The 27,927-nt window shown below is 34.4% G+C and overlaps 1 protein-coding gene across 1 annotated transcript in view; it reads left to right on the forward strand.

Annotated features, from left to right (window-relative positions):
- Nucleotides 1-27,927, forward strand: part of AGMO (alkylglycerol monooxygenase) — a 159,922-nt gene that overhangs the window by 124,400 nt on the left and 7,595 nt on the right. Inside the window, exons 6-11 of the mRNA XM_036328985.1 lie at nucleotides 12,382-12,448; nucleotides 14,621-14,686; nucleotides 14,777-14,856; nucleotides 18,132-18,266; nucleotides 20,061-20,177; nucleotides 26,484-26,566. Coding sequence (XP_036184878.1) covers nucleotides 12,382-12,448; nucleotides 14,621-14,686; nucleotides 14,777-14,856; nucleotides 18,132-18,266; nucleotides 20,061-20,177; nucleotides 26,484-26,566 — 548 coding nt within the window. The remainder of the gene's footprint in view (nucleotides 1-12,381; nucleotides 12,449-14,620; nucleotides 14,687-14,776; nucleotides 14,857-18,131; nucleotides 18,267-20,060; nucleotides 20,178-26,483; nucleotides 26,567-27,927) is intronic.

The raw sequence follows: 27,927 nt of genomic DNA on the forward strand, positions 1-27,927 counted from the left end.
CATGCACTGCCTTCTCTTGATGCACATGCCATTACTTTCCATTCCATGCAATTCAGTAAAGCTAGACCATTTTCCATTTCCCACATATATCTGATGTATAATCATAGTTTCTCTCATTTTCATATTTTCTACACGTTGCTATTCTATGTTTTTCAAGGCCCAACTCAAATTCTTCATAAAGTGTTTTCTCTTTTAAGAGCAAGTACCTATATAGCTTAGATTGTGTGTCAGTTACTACACTACTATTTCACAAGATCTACTTAATTGATGCGCATACAACCCTATGGTCTCCATTCAAAATGAGGAAATTGAAACTATGTAGAGATTAAGGAGATTATCTATTGTTGTTGCAGCTAAATGGTAATAGATCCATGATTCAAAACCTGGTAAATAATTCTCTCTCCTTTCCTCATCTCAAATATAGTATCATTGGTTTTACATTTCTTAGAGAATTCCTAGTTTGCCCAGAACTGCCCCAATTTATGCCTATCTTTCTGGCATGATTGTTACTAGCTCAGCTGTATACTCTCTTAAATTATTCATTATACACTTGAGTTTTCCTCTTAAAATGCTCTTTAATCTCTCTTTCTCTTTCCATTTTCATTGCCTCACCTTAATTTATGGTTCTATCATTAATTACATAGATGGCTACAATAGAATTCTATTTATTTTCTATTCCTACGAACTCTTTTCTCTCCCTTATATTTCAATACATGACTGGGATGATCCATTTAGAAGACGATGATTAAAACACTCTTAAGGTGTGAACAAACATCAACAACATGAGATTTCAAATGGTTCTGTTGCCTACAATCAAACACCCAAAATTCACCAATAGGTTTCAGGGCCCTTAGGATATAAGCTCTGTTTACTCCTCCATTCTCATCCCATTAGCTGGTCCAGTTAAACTACACCATTTTTTACTTCCGAAGTACAGCAAATACTTGTTCATTCTGAGTATTTGCACATGCTTTCTCTGGGAAGCTCCTTTCCCAAACATTCTTCATAATACAATTCAATTACTACTTCTTCTGGAATGTCTTTTCACCTCCTAGAGTTAAGTGTACTTTTCTTTAAACTATTCCTGTGTTTATTTCTATATCCAAATTGGCAGTTACAGATTAAGAACATGAGTTTGTGGGGGGACATAAATGTAATAACACATTAGTTCCTGCATATGGGGAGAAGCCAACTAATGGTGATGACGTTTAATTCTATATTGTATTTGTTGCTTAACTCTGTCTCTCCCATTATTCTCTGAGTTCCTTGATAGCTAAAAATTAGTGTTAGATATTAATATATTATGTATGTATATATTTGTATTTATATATGGAATATACTTATGCCCTATCTCCTTATAGAGTGTACATTTCGAACAGTTATGTTTACACATCTTTTGTCTTTAATTTCTTTATTGGTTAAGGTATTACAAATGTGTCCTCATCCCCCTATTAACCCCCAACCTCCCCCCCACACTCATGCTCTCATCCCCCTGTTGCCAGTGTCCAACATCTATTGGATTGATAAGGAATTTGGGGGAAGAAGTTTTATTTCAAAATATATGCTTTTGAAAATATTTATTTTAACAAAATCAAATTTTATGCTTTTTCTCTATCAAGTTCTTATTCAAAAAGTACCTACTCCTATTCCCACCACCCTTGTTTTTTCCTTAAAATAAGTTGGGATATTTCTAGTTACTTTTGTTCTCCTTATTTCCTTACTTCCTTTATTCCTCCCTAAATTTCTTGTTCCAATCCTCTCTTCTCTCAATATTCTTCCTTCTTTAAAATTTAATTGACTTCATTTCTATACTGTCTCTGTGTGATTTCATATTTATTCTATAGCTGTAATGTAAATGCTCATAAGGATTTGCAATCAGTGTTTCCACTGTCTCACTGAACACATTCACAGGAATATTTGGCACCACCCTGAGTCAACATGTCTAAAATGTACTTCATTATGACTCAAATCAGCTGCTCTTCTTTACTTCCATTGTTCCTTAAAGTCAACATCAAGATAAAACCTTATTGTCACTTTGTTGGTTTTATCTCTTTTGTGGACTGTCTTTAATCCAAATCCTATACATATTCTCTCTATAAATGATCTTTTGTTCTATTATACACTTGATTTTAAAATAATTTACCCACTGTGATTGTTCATGTATAAAATTTTAGTGTTTTCAAATGTATTAGATACATAAATGTCTTTGAAATACACACATTCCAAAAATATTTCATAAGCACCTACTCTGTGCCAAAGAGGCTATCAGCCCTCTGACCTGAATCAGCACCCCTTGTTAGTAGCATTTTGAGGATTACAGTCTTCTTCAAGAATCTGTTGGATTCTAGTGACTTTCCCAAAGGGGAAGAAAAAACTTCAAAAGATATGTTATTAATCTTCCTGAAGCTCATCCATATATTGTTTAAAAATTCAGAGATAATTTTAAAAAATTGTCTCCTGTGAAAGAGCTGTAATGTGAGGCTTTCAGAGACAAGGTATATTATGGGGATCTGCTTGTCAGAATTGGAGAGGAGGACTTCTTTGGAACAAGGGAGACATAATGGTTAAAGTACATGTTTTGTAATCAAAAGTAAAGGGTACCTCCAAATGGAAAATTAAGAAATATTTGTTTTATGAATAGGTATGAATATTTAGTAGATTAAATTGAACTCTTTAACCTTGCTTCCTAGTCTGTTAAGCGGAAGTAATCATGCCTACCCCATAGGAGTGTTATGAGGATTGATGAAATTATGTATATACAGTAGGTCCTCGGGTTGTTACATGGGAGATCCGTTCCTACGGCGACATAACACGATTTTCGCCCTAAGTCAGAACCCACCTACATAAGCACCTACATCACTCACATGGAGCACATACACAGCAGTAATGAAGTGAAACAGTAAAAAACATTTAAAAGAAAGATAACAGTTCCAGACCTTTACTTGTGGTAAATAAGTGATAAAAAACATAAAGCACATATATACATACGTCAAAATGACGGAACTTTTATTTTTTTATAAATAAGTGGGAGATGGCGACGTAACCACGTAACCTGAAGACTGTTTGTATTAAGTGTATAGTCTTGGAAATAATATGCTTTCAATAAATGGTAGTCATTATAGAAAAGCCAAAATACTACAAATTAGAATTAGTACGTAAAGTCTGAGCTAGCATAAAAGCAAGTATAACTCTTGTGATCACCACATGGATCAAAATTATCTGGGTGCTTACTCAAGATAAAGAATGATGGCCCCCTTCTAACAGAATCTGAATTTCTGATGAGGGTAAGAATCTCCATTTGAACAAACACCCCTAAGGGATTAGACTTAACATTGACGTGTTGAAGTTTGAATACAGGAGGTGACAGTAAACTTACTGAAGACGAATACTATATTTTATTCATTTTTGCTCTCCCACTTTCTTGAACTTGAATGACCATCAGCAAATACATTCTTAACTAATGAATGATTTGATCATGTTAACTAGATTCTTTATAATATATACATTTATTGGAGAACATGAAGAAAATACTCATAGCAAAGTCTTGGATCAGAGAGGACTAAATTATGTGTCCTCCAAAATTGATGATATTTGGAGATGGGAGGTAATTGGGTTATGAGAGTGGAGCCCTCATGATGGGATTAGTACCCTTTTAAAAAAGAAACATTAAAAGAGAGAGATATAGCAGGAAGGCCATTCTCACCAAACACTGAATCTGCTGGCACCTTGATCTTGAACTTCCAAGCCTCCATCACTGTGAGAAAGAAATGATTGTTGTTTAAGCCTCCTAGCCTGTTATATTTAGTTATCACATCCCAAACTGACTAAGACAGGATGTGTTGATTAAAGAAAAATCCTGAGGGGACAAGGGACAGATGATACACCTTAGCTAGTCTTTAGAAGAAAAATATGCAAATGGACATAGGGTAACTGAATTTAAGAAAAACAAATATTTGTAACTTCTAACCTACTGATTGAGAATTTACTCTATTATATTTGACTTTAAAAAATTAGTATACAAATGTTTTTAACAGATCAAACTTTATAATAGGTGACAATCAGGAGATCTGACCTATGAGATTGTAAGATTTGAAATGCAGATTTATGTGTTTAATCATAAAATTATGATTAATTCATAAGGCTTAGACAGTGCCAGGTACATGGCTGGTAATCCATTAACGTTTGTTGATTAATGAATCTAGAAGCAACACCTGAAATTGGAAATTTGTTCAGAATGGCAGCCACAATGTACTGAGTTTTAGAATGAGTTGAATGTTTGAAGAATGCATTATATAACTACCTGGATGGGATTGAACAAAAACTACTTAACCTCGCAATTTACCAGTTACTTTCTTTTATCAGAATGCTGTTACTACTACTACTATTACTACTAATGTGGTTCATTTTCTCACTGAGCGTCCAAACTGGTAAATATAAAATGGTGTCACAGGAATGAAGTTTTACATGATTATGCTTATGAATGTTCCCCATTTTCCGTCTGTCAATTTCATAGGTGTTTTTAAAAAACAGTCACTTGGAATCAACCTCCCTTTGAATGAACACATTCAGCAGTTACTTGCATTCATTTTTCCAGGAAAAGTCAAAAGTGTTATCCAAGATGTAAACTGAGACAATTTTTTAAATGCTAACTTGTCCAGCTCTTGTCCTCTTATTGGAGGAATAAGTCAATCTTAAGTGACAAGAATCAGCCTTCAAGATCATTTATTATAAATACAGTCATTTAAAACTATTGTTTATTATATAAACATAGCCTGGTCTCATTCTTCCTAAAACCAAGCCTTTAACTTGTTAACCCTGTGGTATAGATACATCAGACATTTACTCCCTATGAAGCTCTTTATGATCCCAGCAGCTCTGATTCTTCCAGATTGTTTTATTTCCAAACTAAAAATATTGTTTTTTCACTCTTTAGTGTGGAAATTTAGCTACCTCCATATTACATGCTTACTGAAGTAGAAAACTGCCTAATCAGATAGGAAAACATTTGGCTGTGAATAAATCAGCATTTGCTGAGGATTTCAAAGTGTGAAAATAGGCAGGCAAGCACATAGCCTATGAGCTTTGCTTTCTCTTGCTTCCCTGTAGAGAAATCATAGGCTAATATGGCTGCCCCTGCCATCTGTCTAAATACTTGAGTTGTTGTCTTGAATTAACACAGCAGAACTAGTGGGGGATGTAATTAATATTTTATTTTTACACTTTATCACCAGATGCTCTGCAATATAAATTATCCATAAATGTTCAGATTGATTAAGATTTTAACAAGGAAAACAATGAATGTTTAGAGATCCACTAATTCAGAACAAGAGGTACAATTATTTTAATATGTTAAGTTATAATGTTCATGGGTTTTATCAATTTTCTAAAACTTTACATGAATTGCTATAGATTTTCTTGAAAGTGAAAAACATTTTCCTGTATATCAGTGGTCCTCAACCTTCCTAATGCTGCCACACTTTAATACAGTTCCTCATGTTGTGGTGACCCCCAATTTCATTGTTATAAATTGAACATAATTAAAGCATAGTGATTAATCACAAAATAATATGTAATTATATATGTGTTTTCTGATGGTCTTAGGCGACCCCTGTGAAAGGGTTGTTCGACCCTAAAAAGGGTGGTGACCCACAGGTTAAGAACCGCTGCTATATATATTCAAATAATAAAAGCTGATATTGTCACTCTTTCTCCCTTAAGTTAATAAATAATTAAGTTATCAGCTATTAAGTGGTAATTTCCATTGTTCCACACTGTGATCTTTCAAGAGATCTTAACATAGGCCCAGCCCATGTGGCTAATTGGTTGAGCTTCCACCTATGAATCAGGAGGCTACAGTTCGATTCCCAGTCAGTATATATTCCCGGGTTGCAGGCTTAATTCCGAGTAAGGGGCATGCAGGAGGCAGCCAGTCAATGATTCTATCTCTATTCATTGATGTTTCTATCTCTCTCTCCCTCTTCCTTGCGCTCACAAACCAATAACAATAAAAAAGAAAAAAGTAAATAAAATCTTTTAAAAAAAATCTTAACATGGGCACTCAATAAATATCTGTTGAATAAATTGAACCCACATAGGTTATTTTGATTTCCAGATAGTCAATTGAATAAGTTTATCAACAAGGTAGAATTTTTGTGCATTCCCCAGAAACAATCAATGAGACTCTTTGCAAAGCTGCACTATTGGGAGCTATACAAAACATATATTTTTTCCAAAGATAATTTTCAGCTTTTGACCTAGAAAACAAACTAAATTTTTTTGCATTTTTATTTAAATTAAATTTGTTGGGGTGGCATTGGTTAATAAAATTATTTAGATTTCAAGTGTACAATTCTATAATACATCTTCAGTATATTGCATTGTATGTTTACCACCCAAAGTCAAATCTCCTTCCATCACTATATATTAGAACCTCTGCTTCTTGTTAGATAATTCTGGTGCCAATTATAAATTCAAATTGATTAGAAATTCAAATATCTGCACTGTGCAATACGGTAATTGAAAAAGAAAACAAAACTGAATGATTTTCTCATCCTTCCACTAAAAAAACAAAATAATTGAGAAAAATAACTTTTTTTGTAAAAACTTTTTTTCTGAAATAGTTTTACCTTTCCACAGAAGAGTCCAGTGGACTGTAAATAATCTTCCTGATTATTTATTACTTTTAAATATTTATTGCTATATTTATTTTTATTTCTAAAACCTAGTAAGTTCCATAGAAATTCAGTAATATTTGCTGAATGAATGAATTGGCGGACAAGAGATTTCTTGCTCTGCTTATTATGGAAGTAGCTTTTAATAAGAGACTTTGATAAGAATGTGTAAATACAGGTTTTAATGCTAAGAGAAAACCTTTATTGGTAGTTTGGTACTTAAAATAATTGTTGATTGGCACATGAGTAGATATTCAAAATATGATAAATATGTTAATATGTATCAATATCTTAATATGTATTAACATGTTTTATTTATATATATTAATAATGTATATTAACATAATGTTTTAATGTATATTAATAACACATTAATATACAGGTTTTCTATCTGTAAATGGGATTAACAAGTGGAATATATAATTGAAAGGTCATAGAAATATTTATAACCAACTTAAATAACCAACAAAAAGATATGCATGAGCCTATATTTGATTATAAAGATCTTTCCAAAGAAAATATTCTCTAATATTTTGCACACAGATGCACATGCACACATGCTTAGATAAAGAGATGGAAAAAAAAGGAAAGAATGGGGGGGAAAGGAAAGGGAGGCGAGGAGAAGGAGAGGAGGGGAGAGGAAGGGAGGAGAGGAAAGGGGAGAAGGAAAAAAGGGACAGAGGGAAGAAGGAAAGAAAAAAAGAAAAGAAGAAAATTTGACCAGGAAAAACCAGTAATCATGGTATAACTATTAGTCTATTTAATTTTAGTTTAGGTTTGTATTGAACATTGCCACTAATTTACCTGAAAACTTTTCTCATTTTCACACTGCGCTTCAAGTAAATCTTAGTTCAATAAAACATAACCATGATTTTTATATAAGATGATAAATGTATTAGGAGCTGGTTTAGTATTTCCCTTAAATACTTACTGCAGTGAAACATGGAGGCCCACAATGGTATGGGTCCCTCTGGAACATCAATCATGCATGATGCTGTGAAGAAAAGTCTTGACTAGTTAGAGTCAATGTCATCACTCTAACCTATGCTCATCTGAATGCAGGCATTTTCCTACTATGGAGATTTTATTTCACTTCACCCCCAACCCAGTCACTCCTCAGCATTTATCATATTGTTAGCACATTCGTCTTTATAATGTGGATTCTGTAAAGCACACGCTTCTGCGGACATATTTTCCCTATTATGATTTTCCCCTCTCAGACAGGAAGCATGAATATGTGTAAGCATCTCTTATTTGGAAAGAACATTGTAATTAAGTGTAGGCATCTGCCTTCTTTCTGAAAAGTAAGTACTTGTAAATATTCCTTTGGCCTTTCAATAATATGTTCCAGTATTTTTAGTGCCAATTTGCAGATAAGGCAACATTACCACTATTAGTCTAAAATTAAACAAAACAATAGAATTAAGAGGGTTTTTTTAAATTGTATTTAGAATTGCTTTTCTCCAACTTCAGTAGCCATACTGAAGTGAAAAGAGGCAATTTTCCAAGCAATCCAGACAAAGAAAATACTTTTTGTTTTGAATTAACTGAATATTTTTGTTAAAAATGGCTTGTTCTTCAACTTGACCATTGGTTAATTGTTTCTGTATTCTTAACTGACCTACAGAAATCTAACCAGTCAATGCTTCCCAATAAGAAGAATAAGAAACATTAAGAAATGTGTAAAATGAAATACTTTTATAATAAATCATTCTGGCCCTCAGGTTATAAAACCCTAAGAGAAAACTACAGATGCATTGCGTCAAAGACCTAAGAAGCACCAACAGTGCCTAAAATCCATGAGAGGCAGTATAGAAGCTGAAATCCCTGTAGTTTTTATAAATTCCAGGATTCATTTTTAATGGAAATGTAGTCAAAAAGTATTTATTTATTATTTTCCATTTAAGTTCTAAAAGAGTAAATTACTTTTATTTGATAGAAAAATTGCTAAACCTCTTAAAAGCAAAATGATAGAAAACTGGAACAATTTCTGAACTAAAACAGAAACAACTCTAGGGCTTCCTCCCAAGCCCTTTAAACTTGCATTAGAAATTTAATTTCTGTGAGCTTCATTTTTATGCTTTTTAAAATAATAGAATATTGGACTATATTATTTTTAAGCCCTCTGTACATTCTAAAATTTCATAATTTAAATTAATACATTTAAATTTAAAAAAAAGACAAGACAAATAACTAACTTCTAAAAATGAAAATAGCTGCAAGTATCTCCACAGTATTTTTCTGAAGTGATTCAAAGCGAGCTTTGGTGGAATTGCTAAATGACTGAATTTGCAAAAGTGGGCGATAATTGAGTCGTTATGCTCAACCCTTATTAATTATTAATGACTTCTCTTTGACTTTGAATCAGAAGGCTTTTCCACCAGAGAGGTTCTGACTGGGCTTGTCTGAATGATGAATCATCTCCCACACGGAGGTGGTCTTTCCCAGCTCCAAGGTACTCATAGGCACTACCAGGAAATTTAACTGTGGTTGCCTGTGTTGTACTTGGCTTTTAACTTTAAAAAAAGAAAAAAAAGGAACTTTCAATATTGATATCACCATGCTGTAGCCTGCATGAGCAAAAGATTTTCTTTGAGGAAAAAAGAGCTTGACATTAAAAAACAATGCACTCCGCCAAGGCTCCAATCATCTGAATGCACTCAACATTTGTGTGGCTTTAAATCTGGCTGCACACACATGCCAGGGCCAATGATCAGAAATGCATCTGGGTCGCAGAAGCCGGCCCTGTAGTCTCCTCCACCCCCTTTTGTTGGCTGTTTTTGTAACATATGTTAGGCACCAAGGAGACAAACAAGGATAAAATGGTATTCTCCTTTCCCATATGATTCTATGCCAGAGAGACAAATCCCAACCAAAGCATCCGATTTCAATGTTCTGACTACTGAGAAACCCCACTTTCTTGTTCTCTGTCCATCACCATTCTTCTCAGCAAATATTTTTCCACCAAGTACAAAGCAATGTAGGCTAATAAAGTACAGGGTTCTTTCTCCCTACTCCATTTCCAATTCTTGGTCACTAATAATGTGTTAGTGACATAATACTTCATAGAAATGCCATTTGATATAAATGATACCTATTCACAGTATTTTAAAGTCTTGAAATAAAGAAAATACAGATAGTTCTTTGTCTATGAATTCTGTGAATTAATCAAAAAATCTGTTGTTTGCATCTCATAATACATTTCTCATGGAAATAACTTTAAAAATGGCGATAGAACTCCATTAGAAGAGAGGGAAAGAGGCCTAAATTATCATACAACAAGTAATATTACATATCCTTTGCATGCCAATGTTTCTGTAACCCTCAGTTGGGTTAATGGTGGGTCTAATAAGGAGATGGTGGCACCTGCCCCACAGACGCATGCAGCATTGTTATGTGGCCACACTACCATCATTTCTACTTCAAGAGGGTACAGGCCCCACAAGCTAAGGATGGAGTGGCTGCTGTGCCTCTGCACATTGGCAGAACACTTGTAAATTGGGTGTTTTAATGTCAGAGATTGTCAAACAATGATTAAGCCCTGCTATATAGAGTTGTATTCTAGAAGTGTGTTTGGGATTTTAGGGATCTATTTGAATTGTGTATTATTATATATTATTAGAGTAGCAGTTTCTTTCACTTAAATTTTTTTTTAAATATATTTTTATTGATTTTTTACAGAGAGGAAAGGAGAGGTATAGAGAGTTATAAACATTGATGAGAGAGAAACATCAATTCAGCTGCCTCCTGCACATTCCCTACTGGGATGTGCCCGCAACCACAGTATATGCCCTTGACCGGAATCAAACCTGGGACCCTTAAGTCCGCAGGCCGACGCTCTATCCACTGAGCCAAACCAGTTAGGGCATCTTTCACTTAAAATTTTATCTTAAAATCTTCAACTATTCAGAAAAGTAGAATTAATAATAGAATGAATTTATGTATCTCCATCCCTTCCATTAAAAAATCATTATGGTTTTGAATAATTTGCATGAGCTATCTTTTTTTTAATTTTATTTTTATTGCAAAATATTTTGTAGCAAAACCTAGATCTCACGTCACATATACTTCAGTTACACAACTATAAAATTTAAATATCCTACATAATGATGATGCATTATAACTCCCAAACAGTACTTTTATCATATGATACTGTTTATAATCAATTTCTCACATTGCCTATAAAATGTCTCTTATGTTTACTGTGTTCAAATCAGTATTCAAACAGGATTCCTCACAACATTGGTTGTTATCTATTTGAAATGCCTTTTTATCTTAAGTAGCCCTCTCTGACTTTTTCCCCCCGTATCACTGACTTGTTACCAAATTCATGTCAATGTCATGAATTTATGTCAATGTTACCAAATTTATGTGGCGCATCAATATCACATTCCCTTAAGGATTATTTAAATTTTTTTTAGAACTTATATATACTCTAAATGGAACTTAACACTAGGGGTGAGTAATTTTGTAAAATATCATAACAGTGTATTATTTTTTGTCATTGGTAGGCTCTAATAAACTCATTTAAATAGTGATTAAGGAAAGTAAAATATTCTGTTATCTGCTGTAGCCCATGGAAGAAAGAATAGTGTAATTGAGATTTAAAAGATTCCAACATGCCCAATATCAATTATATAACATAACTACTGTCTTTTTTATACATGGCCTGCTATTCTTGTTTATTACACCTACCTGGTTCCTATACGCCTTACAATTTACAGACTCTGGAACAGTGGATTCTTATTGATAAATGTTGCAAGAGAATACCAAATTTTGAAGGGGCTTTTGAATTATAAAAGAAGACCCATTTATATATTTGACGTTAATTTGTGCCTCTAGGATACACTGGTAGATGGTATATCTACAGGTAAGAGACAAGTCAGGATTCTATTTGAATGAGCAGGATCACCCTAATAGATAAACAGCTACAATAGTAGATTGTTGCTACATGGCTGATTAATGGGTGAAACCAACCCCCAAAATAAATGTAATACTGTATTTTCTCTCCCCTATTCATGTTCTGCTAACGTAAATCATCAAAGACAACCTTAGCTAGTTTGGATCAGTGGATAGAGTATTGGCCTGTGGACTGAAGGGTCCTGGGTTTGATTCAGGTCAAGGGCACATGCTGGGGTTGCAGACTCAATCCCCAGAGGGGGGCTTTCAGGAGGCAGCCGACTAATGATTCTCTCTCATCTTTGATGTTTCTATCTCTCTCTCTCTCTCCCTTCCTCTCTGAAAAATCAATAAAAATATTAAAAATAAATAAATAATCAAAGACATTGTTGAAAGGTAAAAAATAAAAGGAGAATTATGCATTGGCAATAGAACCATTTTACAGTACCATTTAAAATTCTCCGAACATTATTATGTAGATACTGTTATTACTTCCATTTTAAAGGTGACAAAATGAAGTTATAAAAAGCTTGTTATTTTCCCAAGAACAGAGTGATAAATGGAGAATCCAGGAACCAAACTGAGGCATTCTAGCTCTTAACCTAATAGTAGCCTCTCAGAATAGATGTATGAGCTTATTTCTGTCTTTATGTGAGCACCAAGTGATAGAAAAACTTCCAATTCTGATGCCAACCCTGAAACTTTTAATATATGTTAACCCATGAGGGTTTTTAATGTGAGCACTTATATGTTACATGTGCATTTAATAATAACTGCATGTATAAATAAAGATTCCTTTTGCTTTAAACAGGTCATTGATAACCTTGGTCCTTTGGAACTGATCCTTAACACGCCTAGCCATCACAGGGTACATCATGGTAAGGAAATTGATCTCTTCTCTTTGTCCTTTTTCATTTATTTAAAATGATATTAGTTTTCATCATTTCATTGTAATTACCCAACATAGTCAGCACACACTGTGTAAGTAGGCATCTCTTCTTCCTTTGAATCTCCAAAGCTAGAACCAGAAACAAACAAACAAAAACACCCCCCAACATCAACTTCTTATCTGGCTTTTGGATTTTGCTTTTTGCCTGAATCTCCTCAGGTGTAGTGGGAGGACAAACAAACAAAAATTGAGCTAAACAGCTGAGTGGATGGATGTACACTTTATATCTTGAAGGCCACTCCTTTACCTGATGCTGAGAGTCATTCCTATCTAGAGCCAGAGAGTGCCTGGTTTTGAAAACTGTTGGGATTTGAGAAAAGCATAATAAGAAACACTTTACTTTTCTGCTTCAATTCTGTGAACAAACCTTGCCTGCACTGCATTTGCTTGACAAAGAGAAAGACCCATATGGCTAGTGCCTAAAGTTTAAAGATGCCAGCTTAAGAAATATTAGAAATGTTTGCATTGTGCACCCAAGGACCTGGACAAGAATGTGCATATCAGCAATACATGTAACAGGAGCAAAAGAGACCCAATTCCCATGTTTATCAGCAGTAGAACCAGACAAACTGCAGACAGTTCATGTGATGGGAAACTATGTCCCCTTGACAGCACTATTATGACACACAATGGCATGAATGAATCTTACACACATGATGTTGAGATAAAGAAGCCGGTAATAAAAGAAGAAATACTATTGTTCTGTTTTATAAGTTTCCAGCAATCAGCACAGGGGCACGGCAGGTCCCTTTTCCCATGGCAGGGGGCAAATTGGGTGCCCAAGCTCCCCCAGACGTAGGAGAGGACAAGGTCATGCTACACATGTTCAGTTGCCTCCTGTAAAGTCAACAGCCATTCCCCTGCCACAAGGGCATCATTAGTGAGGGGTGGAGAGGCCAAGAGTGTTATACTCTTGGGATTCCTCCATATAAAAAGAACCATAAGGAGTGGAGAAGAGCAAAGCCACTTTGAAAAAGAAATAGTTTAGAGTTACCCCTGTTGGATTTCAGAGTGCCTTCCCACACACGTTGCTTTATATCAACTTCAGCACTATTAACATTTTAATATTAATTTTAAAAAGATCAGCTAGTTCTTTGGGCCAAGGGGGCTGTCCTGTGTATTACAGCATGTTGGTCTCTACATACGAGATGCCAGTAATATCCCCTCGCAGTGGTGACTACCAACGTCTTCAAACATAGCCACATGTCCCCTAAAGGGCAAAGTGCTCCCCATCCAACTGAGAGCCACTGTTTACACCGCGTATGGCCACAGGTTGTGTATCTGTGTACCAGCCCCACTACTTTTGTACTGGCGGGAGATTTTTCCTGATATTTTCACTTTCAAATGTGTATTTGATAGCTAAGATTTGGAATCAGCCTAAATGCCCATCAGCAGATGAATGGATTAAAAAATGTTGGCACATCTACACAATGGAATACTCTGCTGCTGTAAAAAGGAAGGAACTCCTACCATTTGCAACAGCATGGATGGAGCTGGAGAGCATTATGCTAAAGGAAATAAGTCAGTCAGAGAAAGATAAATACCACATGCTCTCACTCATTTGTGGATTATAATGAACAATGTAAACCGATGAACAAAAACAGATGTAGAGACAGAGAAGCATCGATCAGATGCTCAAAACTCGGAGGGAAAACAGGGGAGGGTGGGGGTGAGGGGGAAAGATCAACCAAAGGACTTGTATGCATGCATATAAGCATAAGTGATGGATGTGGACAACAGGGGGTGAGGGTGAGGGCAGGATTGGGGGGATGAGGGGACATTGGGGGGATAAGGACACATTTGTAATATCTTATTCAATAAAGGGAAAAAATGTGTATTTGCATATGGGGAAGGTGTGTAAAGAAATGAGAACACCAGAAGACAGTGGGTTTGTTGGAGTAGTGGTTTGGTGGGTTAATATTCTTTATCCTATTGACAACGATTGGATTGTGTCTTTTATTATTATTAAATAATAATTATTTATTATTTATTAATAATTTATTTTATTATTATTAAATAAATTATGCCCAGCTATGATGAGATATTTCAAGAATCATAACTTTATTCTTTAAAAAATATTTTTTTATATTTTTTCTCATAGGCAGAAACCGTTATTGCATAGACAAAAATTATGCCGGCACACTTATTATATGGGATAGAATTTTTGGTAAGTAAAAAGTACCAGAATTTTCAAATTTTAATTAGCTCCTTAACTCTCAGAAAGTCAAAGATTATACCCTTAATGCTTGTCTTCCAGGGACATTTGAGCCAGAGGATAAAAAAGTTGTATATGGTTTGACACATCCCATTAATACATTTGATCCACTCAAGGTGCAGGTAATGTACTCAGTTTTATTCTTTCTGAATTGATCATATTCTATCATTAAGAGGATGATAATCAATACACTTTTAAAAGGTAGTAGTGGATTACGCTATCCTGAAAAAAATTTTTAGTTGTGAAAGAATTTGACAATAACCCTGGCATTTAAACAAAGACTTAAATCAAATTGGGCAAAATACATTAGAAAGCAATTAATTCAATTTTTAAACATGTCTACTACCTAGAATTTAAACATGGCTCTTTAGCAAACATATGCTTTCTTAGAATAGACCTGAAATATATTCATGTATTCAGAACGGATGGTAGTAACATGTATAATTAAGGCTGATCCCACAGTAAGAAAAATATTTGCTTCAAGTCTGCATGACTCTGGTTAGAAATTCAGTGTGAGGCTTTGCCCACTCTTCCTGGATCTGTGTGCCAGGAACTATTATGGGTTGGTTAGGTCTGCATGTTCCCTCACCTGCGAAGACTTGTTTTCTGTCCTACATGTAGTATTGATTGTTCACTGGTCTCAATGGTTGGCACTAGAGAAATTAGGAATGTCTGTGAAGCTCTGATATATCAGCCGCAGACCACTTCAGACACTCCTGGGGTTAGGAACTAGAAAATTAAAAAAGATAAGAACACTTGAAACCCTAAAGAGGTCAGTCAGTGACAGCGCCGTCCCAGGGACTAGGTGTATGGCATCCAGGAAAGAAGAAAATTACAGGTTCATGTTGGGTCTTCTTTTCAAACCTACTTTTTCACATTTTTAAGAAAGTGAAAATAAAAATAAATTGATATTTACTGAGCTGTTATTATGTGCAGGGCATTGCTAGCAGCTCCGCATAAATATTTGATGTAAGCATTACTAAAACATGTTGAGGTAGTGGTTCTTTCCAGCTCCAATTGTTGGTGGATGAAACTGAGGTTCTCAGGATTTAAATGATTCACCCAACTACACACACTTTGTAAAGGGTGAACTTAGCCAAGGTGGGTTCCCAGCCAAGCCCAAAACTTGCTTCACTCAATTTAAATTTTACAGGCTCCTGCCTCTTTACAGAAAAGGCCATTGCGAATTACCTTCCTATTTCAAGTGAAAGACATTGTTATCTCATACTTCAAAAGAAAAAATTGGCTACTTTTTCTCCAGAGCATTTCTTTCTTGGTGTCTCTTGGTTTGTTGGAGTGAGTCTGTCTGTCTGTCTCTCTCTCTCTCTCTCTCTCTCTCTCTCTCTCTCTCTCTCTCTCTCTCTGGCATTATTATGAACATATGTCTCAGGAGAATACTAAAGAAGCATTTTAGTGTACTTTCTTAATAATAAGCTTTACAGAATCAAAACCAATTTGGAAAAAATACATTGAGAGCCGCTTCTTCAGTTGTGTAGTCTTGTCTCTGTTGTGAGGAGATTAACAAGGAATTGGACAACTTGGTTTCTGTCATGTATGACAGCGCCTTTCAAACTTAAAGGGCGTGTGAATCGTGGGAGCACCTGATGAAAGTGCAGATTCTGCTCAGCAGGGCTGGGTCTGTCCAAGACACTTTCTGACAAGCTCCCAGGCTGTGTGTGTGCTGCTGGTTCATGGCTGAGCATTTCAATAGAAAGGCTTTGGAAATGTGCACACTTGCTGGGAAGAGCAGCTCATGTGGAAGCTGAATAAAGAGATTGGAAACTGTACAACATGAACTACACGAAAAGTTGGATGCTTAGGATTTGGAGAGAGACACTATTCAGATAATCATAATAAGTATTTATGAGCTGCTGCTGAATTTGTGTCAGTGTCAGATTTCTAGGCATCTAACCCTCACATAAACATTTTCTTTACTGTAGTGTCACATCAGTGTCCATGGTTTAGTCTCCTACATGCTCACTCACATGGTCAGAAATGTCAAATCAGCAAGATGTGATAATTAGGAGTTCCAGAACCTATAAAAACATATATCTACTTTCATTTATATTCCCTTATATCCAGCTCAGTCTCTCACCTTGTCCTCAGAAGCATAGAAAAAAAACTTGGGATTTTTTTCTTTATTATTTGGCATAAACAATTCACTCTGCTCTTCTTTGGGGTCCAAGAGTTTCAGAGCATTGGGTAGCAAATAAGTGAGAAGGTACTCCTGATTTTAAAACATTACCATACACTTCTCATGGTTTGTGTCTAGTATGCTAGCAATAAAATTGCAGTCAGGTTTCAAAACAACACAACAGGTATATATTAATGTATAATTTCTAAATACATTAACTTTCTACATTATGACTATTATTATTGCAAAGCTCCAGGATAAGTTTCCATCTAACATTTTCTTTTTCCTCAAAATTTGCTTCACTAAATCCTGAATGGTTCCTTAATTAAGATTCCTTATTTAATATTTTAAGCAATTTTTAAAACCATTTTTAACCCTAGAAGTTTGAATTCTTTGAGACACAGTGAAAATATAAGCAAGATCACAAATTTGTATGGAGCCAAAGCTTTTTTATACGTGAATTTATTACTACAATTATAATACAACTCATCTCTAGGGTCTATAGTTGATATTCAACCTCTGGATTATTTTTAATCCTATGATGGATTATGACAAGTGTGGCATTTATAGCTAATTATCCTAATAGTTAATATTTATTGGGTACTTATCATGTATGGACTTACTTTTAACTTCTCTGCATGTCAAATATATGCTATTTGAAGAGTGGGGATTCCTGTTAAAACCCTCAAGGCAAACTTTTGACTCAGTCATCAAAGTTTTTCTTTTCTTATTACAGAATATAACCTATTTAGTACTCAGAGGTCTGCTATCAGAAATAGCTTTCAACATTTTTCCTTCATATGACGTTTGTCTATAACTCAATAGAGTAAATAATTATTTTTAAATAAGTGACATATATGCAATATTTATATCTTTCCATGTTCAAGGTAATATCCATTTAGCAAGATGTTAGAAAAGATGTCATTTGACATGGATATTGAGTACTCAGGATTCTAGTTAATTCCACTGGAAGCAAAGCCTCTTAACCGACTTTTTCTACTTTGCTGAGTATCTAAATAATTGACCTATTTTTTAATTTCCAAGTTATAATTCTGAATATTGACAAGGACACATTTAAATTTAAAGGTATGCAGAATACATAAATAAATTATAATTTTTAATGCAGTTGCATATTAACTAACATTAATCAAATTATTGTAGCATTTAAATATGTAAAGTACATTAAATTAAATACATGATTTATTATATTTAATCTTTTTAAGAGATTTTTTATTTTAAATAAGCTACTTTTTATTCTTCTAGTTCCACCATTTAGTTTACATGTGGACTACATTCTGGGCCACACCGGGAGTCTTCAATAAGTTCTCTGTCATATTTAAAGGACCAGGATGGGGACCAGGTAAACCAAGACTTGGACTGAGTGAAGAAATCCCCGAGGTAAGTAGAGTTCCTGGGTTTGATGATGGTGATGATTAGTCTCTTATAATGAGGTCTACAGCCAGCCTGTGTATATGCTGACTTCATGTAAAAGATGTTCTCTTAAACAGATGCAGCCTGGTGGTGTATAACTTAATGAGTGGACACCACCTAGGGGCCAATAAGAGGGGTAACTTCGCCCAGGCAGACACTGCTCTCTTCCCAGGGAGCATTATTTAGGGCAGTGATGGCGAACCTTTTGAGCTCGGCGTGTCAGCATTTTGAAAAACCCTAACTTAACTCTGGTGCTGTGTCACATATAGAAATTTTTTGATATTTGCAACCATAGTAAAACAAAGACTTATATTTTTGATATTTATTTTATATATTTAAATGCCATTTAACAAAGAAAAATCAACCAAAAAAAATGAGTTCGTGTGTCACCTCTGACACACGTGTCATAGGTTCACCATCACTGGTAGGGGATGGAGCAGCAGAGGCGATTTTGAGACCCACCCAAATCCATGGCCAGGAGACATTGTGTAGTTCAGAAACCCATGCAGCTCAGTCACAGAATCCTATACCACTGGAGATGGAGGGATCCTTAAAGATGAGTTAGTCTAGCCTTTATTTTGTTCATGAAAACCTGAGGTCTCCAGAATGGAAGGTCTAAAGTCACACCAAGATGTAGTTATTGGATTGGACCACACCATTATTCATTCTGTAGTAGAATAGAAACATTAAATACAGAAATCCCATTTTAAAACAAAAAATAAGCAAGGTCTAGAGATTTAAAACACTGGAAACCAAATGAAATATTCAGTTTTATTCTGGAATTCCTCTTATAGACACGGAAAAGGAATGTCTTTCCAGTTATTCAGGATTTATATTGTTGTTCCTTATGAAAATAACTGCCATTAATGGTAATATAGAAACAAAAGAAATAGAAAACTGTTGATTTCAAAGATAACTATGAGTGTAAAATTTAGCTAGTATTTCAAGGAAATAAAATAATATATTTCATATGGGTGTTATTCTTATTTTCAAAAATATCCTGATATAAGTAAGGTTGTTTTCTCATCTAGTTATAAAAGATTCTAGGTTGAAATTTCTCAGATCCTTTTGGTTATGTTCAGTCAATTATATAATAAGAGCTAACTTGATATAAGTGAAAATATTTTGCTTACTTCAGCTCCAAAAAGTCTAGTTAACTATGGTTTATTTGTTGTTGTTTTTTAAATAGATAACCTAAAGTTAATATTTTTTTAAGTCATATTGTTGCTTAAATATAAATTAAAAAATAGAATCATAGTGTTTCTTGGAAACTCTGTAGCTTGAGAAAGTTGTTTCTAATAGAGCAACATTTCCCTTTGAGGCATAATTATTTCCACTACCCAAAGTCACCTTCCATTTTCACTTTTGCTATACTTTCATGTACATATAATCATGGACATATTTTTCTATTTATATTTTCATATTTTCACGTTCATTTTGGTTATGTTTATCACCCGTACATATTGCCAAATCAATTCTTACTTTGTTCTACATAAGGCAGACTAAATCAGAATCAGAATACTGAAAAAAAAACAAGTGTTCTAACTTTTATACTTTTTCTATCTCATAAAATGAATGTTAGAGTCATTTTTTTTGTGTGTGTGTGTGTGTGTGTGTGTGTTGGCGGGGGGTGGGGGGGTTGGAGGGGATAGCAAAACCTTTGATTTCTTTTTGCATATCTTCTCTTCATAGTCTGAATTTCAATGAGAGGAATAAGCCAGGGAGCGATATCAATGAAAGGCTTCTTCCTTGTCTTCCTAGGTTACCGGGGAAGAAGTTCCCTACTCATCGTCAGCGCCTTACCTATTGAAGATCTATGCAGTTGTACAGTTTGCTGTGATGCTAGTCTTTTATGAAGAGACCTTTGCAAATAAAGCTGTAAGTTTTGTCCATTTTAAATAGTATGATAAATTATGTCATTTTTCTTGATAAAATATCTCACATTAAAATAGGTAAATTAATTCTTCTAGACTATTGAATATAAATTATATCCAAAGTGCTTCAGTATAGAATTTCCATCAAATGGTATACTATTGATCTAAATGATAAAGAGTAAGTAATTTGCCACAAATAAATTCCTCAGCATTTACCAAAAAAAAAGTATTTTGGAAGTTAGAATGAAATGTTTGGGAAAATACTTTATATTAATGTTAACCTACTTACCTTCAATGAGAGCATATCCGGACACTTTGACATTAGAAAATTTTCAATGTGGGTTGACTTCATTTGTCTTCTTCTTTCTAAATATTCAGACTATTCAGGTTAAGCAGAGCACAGGACCAGAGTTTAGAATCTGGATTCTAAATCAGGCATTACCACCTGGGGAGGTTTTTTATTTGTTTGCGTATGTATGTGTGTGTGTTTGCCACATAAAAATACTCTTACTGCCTACAGTTTTTAGAAAACAAAAATAGCTAAATACACAGTACATTGTAAAAATATAAAAAGATAAATACAGAGGTATTTTTAAATGTGTATTGTTTTCTAGAAATATTTATATTAGTTTCTTCCTGAAAGGATTTACATTAGTTCAAAGAGGTACATAAATTATAGTAAGGTATCTAATTTGGAAGTAGGTGAACTTGAACATAGAATCACAGAAGAGTAAAAAATCAGTGTCTTTGACTTTGTTACCAGGAAAACGTATACCTCATGAAATAACCTCACTAAGTCGGGAATTTTGACAGCTCACATGAGTCAAATAATGCCATCAGGAACTTTCTCATTCTTTCTTACAGCTCTGCTTTTCTCAAAATGCACATTCTCCTCCAGGTTTTCAGCCTTCATGGTAGCAAGGAGGGTGTCAGGTCGCTCTAGCTTTCAGCACTGCCTCACAAAAAATGCCAGAAGTGAAAGTTTTACAGTGCAGTCTGATGTGAAGGCTTGGTTCACCTGGGTATCATTGAACCAAGCAATGAGGTCAAGTGTGGGTCATTGGCCATTCAGTCTATGAATGGGAAGACAGGGTAAGCTCCATAGGATCCTCATTGACTGAGAGGAGGGATGGGATGGTTTGGAAGAAAAATTGAGATGATAATAAATAGAAAAAGGGAAATAGATTGGAGTTGGCAAAAATAAATATTAGATCTCCATAAATCATTCTCACACAAAAATATGTGATTTGAACTTGTTTTCAAAAAATATTCTTTAAACACTTATAAAAATGCATGTATATATATACACCTTCCCTGCAGGATACCAGAAATGTCATGAGACTATCATGGTGGGAAATATACTGGCTTACTGCTGGCACCCTCATACACATATGCGCTACAACTAATGAAACCAATTCCACATTGTAGCACATTCGTTTGCCTTTAGCTTCACAAGAGACAAAATTTGAACCCAAGAATGTATTTCAGGAACAAAGCTTTCTTAGAAGTAACGTGAACTATATCACTCTCAGCAATGCACCTGTAGATATCGAACTACCCTAATGTTGAGAATTATTGATGGCTTAACCTAAGGCCTCACAATCATCTCTTCAAGTATTATGTAATTAACCCATCACTGATTACTTTGTTATCTTAATTTGTTCATCTAATTTATGACTAAAATATATATGCAATGTAGAGTTTAGGTAGTTGAATGAAACCAGAATAAAAGCAAAATCATTGTATCTAAATACAGGATAGGGAAAAGTAGGTCTATAATTGTGAGTACATGACCCATAGTTTGTTCTTGTATTATTATTTATTATTTTAGTTATGGTATTATTTGTTATTATTATTAACTTACTTTGCCCACCCCTGTATCTAACACTTGGTATCCTGACCAGTGTTGAGTGCAGTTTGCATTACTGAATTATTTTAGTAGTACTAAATAAAATCACTGAATAAATTGTAGTAATTTATAGAAAGAAAAATGGGAACTTAACCATTTAGATTTTGAAATAGAGACCCTTAATCTTAAGTTAACCAAGAGATTTGAATGTCTAAGCAAGTGTGAGTGCTTCCTGCATAAAAATGTGGCCAGACACTATTTATATTAAAATATGTAACTTATAGCCTGGTTTTCACAGGATTTTTCAACTGCAGTAAAAACTCTATAAGAAACTCATGTCAATATATTGACAAAGAGAAATATCAAGTGTCGAAATCCTTTTCAAACAGAAATTAGAGTTGGAGACAGCTTCATTCCTGACACAAATAACTTTTGAAAGGTGCATTTTCTTGTTTCCCACACGTGTTTTTCTTTGCTAAAAACATGCTGTGCAACTAGGAAAAAAGATTGCTTATTTGCAAAATTCTATAGTGCCTTTCTAGTCTCAGGGATGTTTAAAAGCATACAAAGATGTTAAAATCCAACAGCAATATTTTTTTCCAGATTCGCTGTAGCCAATAATCACAGAGAAAAGTTGTGGCTGACTTGTAGTTGGGGATCCTGCTGCGGTCCCATAGCCTTTTCTGTTTATGCATATACCAGAGTAGATAAATACTCGCTTGTCTTATGTGTGCGAGTTTTGTATAAATAACTTTGGGAGTCAAAGAAGCAATTTGATGGCCACCACAAGGGTGTAGAAGGCTCAGTCCTTTCTTTCTGAAACATGCAATGCATACATTTAAATATATAATGTTTGGTTTAGTGATATGACCCACAGACTTTTATGTTGATTTTGGTATGGTAATGCTTGCAAAATCAATTCCTTAGCTGCCAGGGTCCACTTCATGGGGTGATATCATGAATACGCATTTGAAATCAAAATATATTTCCAAAGTAAAATTATAAAGGCAATGCTATCCTTTAAATAACAGACACACTCAAAACTGTTTGAATATTTAACAGAGTCTTAGAATGTGTAGCTGTCATTACAGATATGTTTTTTTAAGATTATTTATTGATTTTTAGAGGGGAAGGAGAGAAACATCGATATGAGAGCAAAACATTGATCACTGCCTCCTACACACCCCTACTAAGGCTTGAGCCCACAACCTGGGCATGTGCCCCGACAGGGAATCAAACTGGCAACCTTTTGGTGAATGGGATGGCTCCCAACCAACTGAGACACATGAGCAAGGATGCAGATATGTTTTTATACAGATTATTTGATGATATATTTCAAGTTAATGAGGCATCTGAGAATATCCTGTGTAAATTTGGGAACAGATTATTATAGTTCTAAATTCTCTTGTTTCTATAAAACATTATGGGCACTGATATTTTGCAACTAATGTTTTCATGTTGACTTGTTTTAACAAGACCCTTTGAAAAAGTAATTAATGTGTTTAGTTGTACTCTTATAACAGAGAGTATCATTTGTACAAATTCAATTAAGCTAAGGTTCTGTGTGAAACCACTCAAGTCAATATCCTCTGTATATCGTTTTCTTCCAGTGCAGGCCATTGGGATTTAGTTTAATTTCCTAAAGTTTTTAGGTGGTAACTGAAATAATGTAAAAAAAATGAAATGTAAGCCAAAATGAGCATCAATTATAACTTAAAGCCACAAAATGAATGTAATAAATGTGTAGTAAAGAAAGAATATTAGCAAAAGTTACCTTATTAATAAGCATATACTCATATACTCCAGGAACTTAGAAAAGTGATCAGTGTGAGTTCCAATGAAAACTGTAATTTTTCTACTATATTGAAATATAATAAAGTAGGAATGTGCACATTAAAATGTCACGTACATCAAATATTATATCAATTATGAAATTAAATATATCTTTATCCAATTAGTACTGTCCCCAAATATGGTCAGTATCAGGTAGCAACTTTAAAAGTTATGATACAATAGCCCCGGGTGGTGTGGCTCACTTGGTTGGGTGTTGTCCCATGCACCTAGAGGTTGCTGGTTCGATTCCAGCATCCAGTAAATGTTTCTCTCTCTCCCTCCCCTTTCCTCTCTCTCTAAAATCAATTAAAAAATAAACATATTAAAAAAACAAACAAAAGCAAACTTTGGCCATAAGGGAATAGAGCTGATTTATACCATGGTGTGGAACTGGGATGTTGGATGTGAACAGTAATTACAACTGGTGGCATTTGCTTATTGTTTACGAATTTGAACAGAGGTTATAGGTATGTATATTAGGTAGTAATGAGTTGAAATTACCTGTAGTTGTTTCAGTAAAAAGAGAAAGTGTTTGTGTAATGGTTGATCACTATTTTAGCCAACCTGTTATATTACATTCTGGTGTTCTCATTCTGGTGAAATGTAAACACCATCAGTCAATAGGAAATTATCTAGGGGCTGTGTATCCAACTCCTTGCTTTTACTGATCCGCTTTCAATCTAGAGCCATCTTTATCTGACCATAAGCATTAGCTACATAACTGCAATCTAGATCTCTGCCTCTGCTCCCTTTAAGTTTCTTGCTCATATGTATTCTACCACTGTCACACTTTGATCCAGGAGGTGTCAGAAGGGGCTAGTTTAATTTTATGGCAGCATTTATTTCTGGGTAATTAAGGAAAAGTTACTAAATTTTTGTGTCCCAGTTTGTTATTTTTTTTTTCAGATATGAAGCAGATATACTGAAAAAGGTTGTTGAAACTATAAAAAGAATTACAGTATATAAAACACATAGCATAGAACAGGGGTGGGCAACCGTTTTTGTGAGTACGTGCCCAAACCAGCAAAATCTCTGACTCAAAATTCTTTTGCATGCCAACCCTAATTTTTTGAGAACATGTTATGCCTACTTGATATCTCTTAAGGTGTACATATGTGAAGAATCTTGAAGAAATAATAAAATTCATTTGAATGACAAAATCACAGTATATGATGATGAAAATACAATTATTTTTTAATGTATACATGTACACTGATAGTCCGACAGAAAACTTTATGACTCCGTTTGATATTATCAGTGGGACTTTTGCTGCTGCATCACTGATGACAGAGATTTTACATCAGGTTTATATTTCATGACCTTCAGAGATATGCATGAGCTACTACTTTTATCCATCAGGCTACTCCTAATACGAGACTTAACAAAATTCATCACTGAGAACAAAGATTCACAAGTGTATGTGGATGAAACCAAAACACTGGTTGGATCTAGGAAGGCAGGGAGAGTTAAGGCAGAGGATAAAAATTGCTCTTCCTCTCTCTTGTCAATCCATGTCTATGGTCTTTAAGATAACTTGTTATGTAAAATTATTTATTTATCTAAGATGCACCTACACTGAATTTAACTGAAAAATAAAAAAGTCGATATTAAGAAAAAAATTGTAAATGGAAGATTATAAGAGAGGGTTTCGTGTGCCAGCAAAAGTTACTGGAGTGCCATGTTTGGCACGCGTACCAGGGGTTGCCCACCCCTGGCATAGAAGCTCTAAAATGGTAGGTCTTCCATAAACACTGTTATTATTTTTGACATGTAAACAAAATTCATAGCCCTGTCTGGATAGATCAGCTCAGTGGGTTAGAGTATCATCCCAATAAATCAAACCAGGTTGTGGGTTTGATCCCCAGTCAAGGCACATACAAGAATGCATAAGTAAGTGGAACAACAAATCTATGTCTCTTTCTCTCTCTCTCTCTCTCTCTCTCTCTCTCTCTCTCTCTCTTTCTCTCTCTCTCTCTCTCTCTGTCTCTTTCTCCCCTTCCTCTCTAACATCAATAAATAAAAATTAAGAATAAATAAGAAAGTAAAAATGTTAAAGAATGCATAACTTATTTATAATTATGGCATAATTGTTATTACTATAATTCCAAATATAATACATTTGAAATTATATAAACATATAGATTTCAAATGTATAGATTTGTGTGTGTGAAATCGTCTTCATGTATGTGTTTGCACTCATAAAGACATTCTCCTTTACATATTTTTGTATTCAAGACAGCTTTATGTTTAAAACCTCAAAGAATTGGCCTTATTAAAAATAGTTATTGGAATGTGGCATTTATTTATTCACAAAAATCTAAATGGCTTCTCTATACATGAGGGCACTTCAAAGAATTATAAAAGTCAAACTTTAAAGGAGAATTTTTAGAAAAAAAAAACACTAAGTTAAGTATCATTATGAAATTGTCTAATTCATTCTTCAAGCATCCAAGGAGATAAATGACATTAGGGAAACCAAACGTCTTCTTCTTGAAAATGTCAACCTCTTTGAAAAATGTCAGTGACAAATGGTGTATTTGGGGCTGTTTTTCATGTCAGCTTTCAATTCTCATGCACCTTTTGGTAACTCTCCTAAAAAACCTGTTGGTCTGTGCGTTTGTATGACAGGCACTGACTCAGCTCACTCTCCTTCTGAGGGTCTGCTTCTTTATCCTGACCTTGACCTCCATCGGATTTCTTCTGGATCAAAGGCAAGATGTGAAATTCTTTCTTTTTATATAATTTTATAATGTAGTTTTAAAAATACATGTGAAACTTTGTTATTCACCAAACATTTGTTATTGAAGAAATAAAGTTGAAACTGAAACAGGAACTTTAGGGGAATATAGGCAGGCTTAGGGAATTTTTAGAATTGGGGTCCATGGAAAAACACAGGGCTACAGACTGGGAGAAGGCACATTTCCATAACACAAGGAAGCCAGATGCAGCTACATTTCCATAAGACAAGGGAGCTGGAAGTTGCTAAGAAAGGTCTATATTTACAAAATAAAGAAGGAGGAAGAAAGCCCAGAAGGAATAGGAGAACAATGAAGGAGAAGGGCCTCAGGAGTTACTATAGTAACCAGTCAAAGGGACTAGTGACCAATCAGAGGGGATATCAAGGCACCAGGATCTGTAGCCTTTATAAGCCATAGGGAAAAGGAACTCAGTGGGACCCTTTCTCACTCCCCATGTGGGAGTCCATTCTGTGGGACTCTTTCCCTCTCCACACATGGGAGTCTGTACTTGTTCTTCAATAAATTTCTACCTTTGCTATGCCATTTTCTGTCCATGGATTCATTCTTCGATTCCAGCAAACAAAGAATCCGGGTTCCAGTCCTAAAATTCTGTTTCAAAGCTACAGTTTCACCCTTGTATTTTCAATGAAGCAGAGTAGCAGTTTATCTGATTTTATGTCAAGGGTGCATTTTAAATCTAAGCCTTTTAAATGAAAATTGGGATTTTCAAGTTTATTAAAGAAAATCTATAAATATAATGATTAATTTGGCAAAACATAGACTATAATTCTGAATACTTAATAAAATATAGAACACATTTGAGTATTTTTCCTTTGCCATTTGAATAGTTCTTAATATATGTCTGAATGTGTATATATTTAAAGTTTATATTCTTTACCCTCACACAGGATATTTTATTTAAGGAATCCTGTTTTAAATACTACCCAGGCCATAAAATACATTCACTTGAACAATTTTAAATTGCTTTTTTGGCATGAGGTATATAAAAAAATACTTTTTTGTTATTGCTTGGTATTTATCAATCATTAATATTAATACTAATACCAACATTTAGGTAATTAACATATATGGTGGTTATTAATACTTATAACAATACTCAGATAATATTTATATAAAGCACATTTTATAAATTAAGAAAGTCAAACAGACAGTAAAATATCGAACAGAACACAAAGCCAAGCCATATGGTCCAGAATTCAGAAATTATAGAATTTACTTGGTGAAAAATTGCAAAAAAAGGTCTGTCATTCTTGAAATCTTGTCTTTGTTGTGGTATTATTGTTTTCCAAATAGATAATCAATAATCATTGATT

This window comes from Myotis myotis, unplaced genomic scaffold (assembly GCF_014108235.1).
Source record: "Myotis myotis isolate mMyoMyo1 unplaced genomic scaffold, mMyoMyo1.p scaffold_m19_p_11, whole genome shotgun sequence".
In the NCBI taxonomy this organism is placed as follows: domain Eukaryota; kingdom Metazoa; phylum Chordata; class Mammalia; order Chiroptera; family Vespertilionidae; genus Myotis; species Myotis myotis.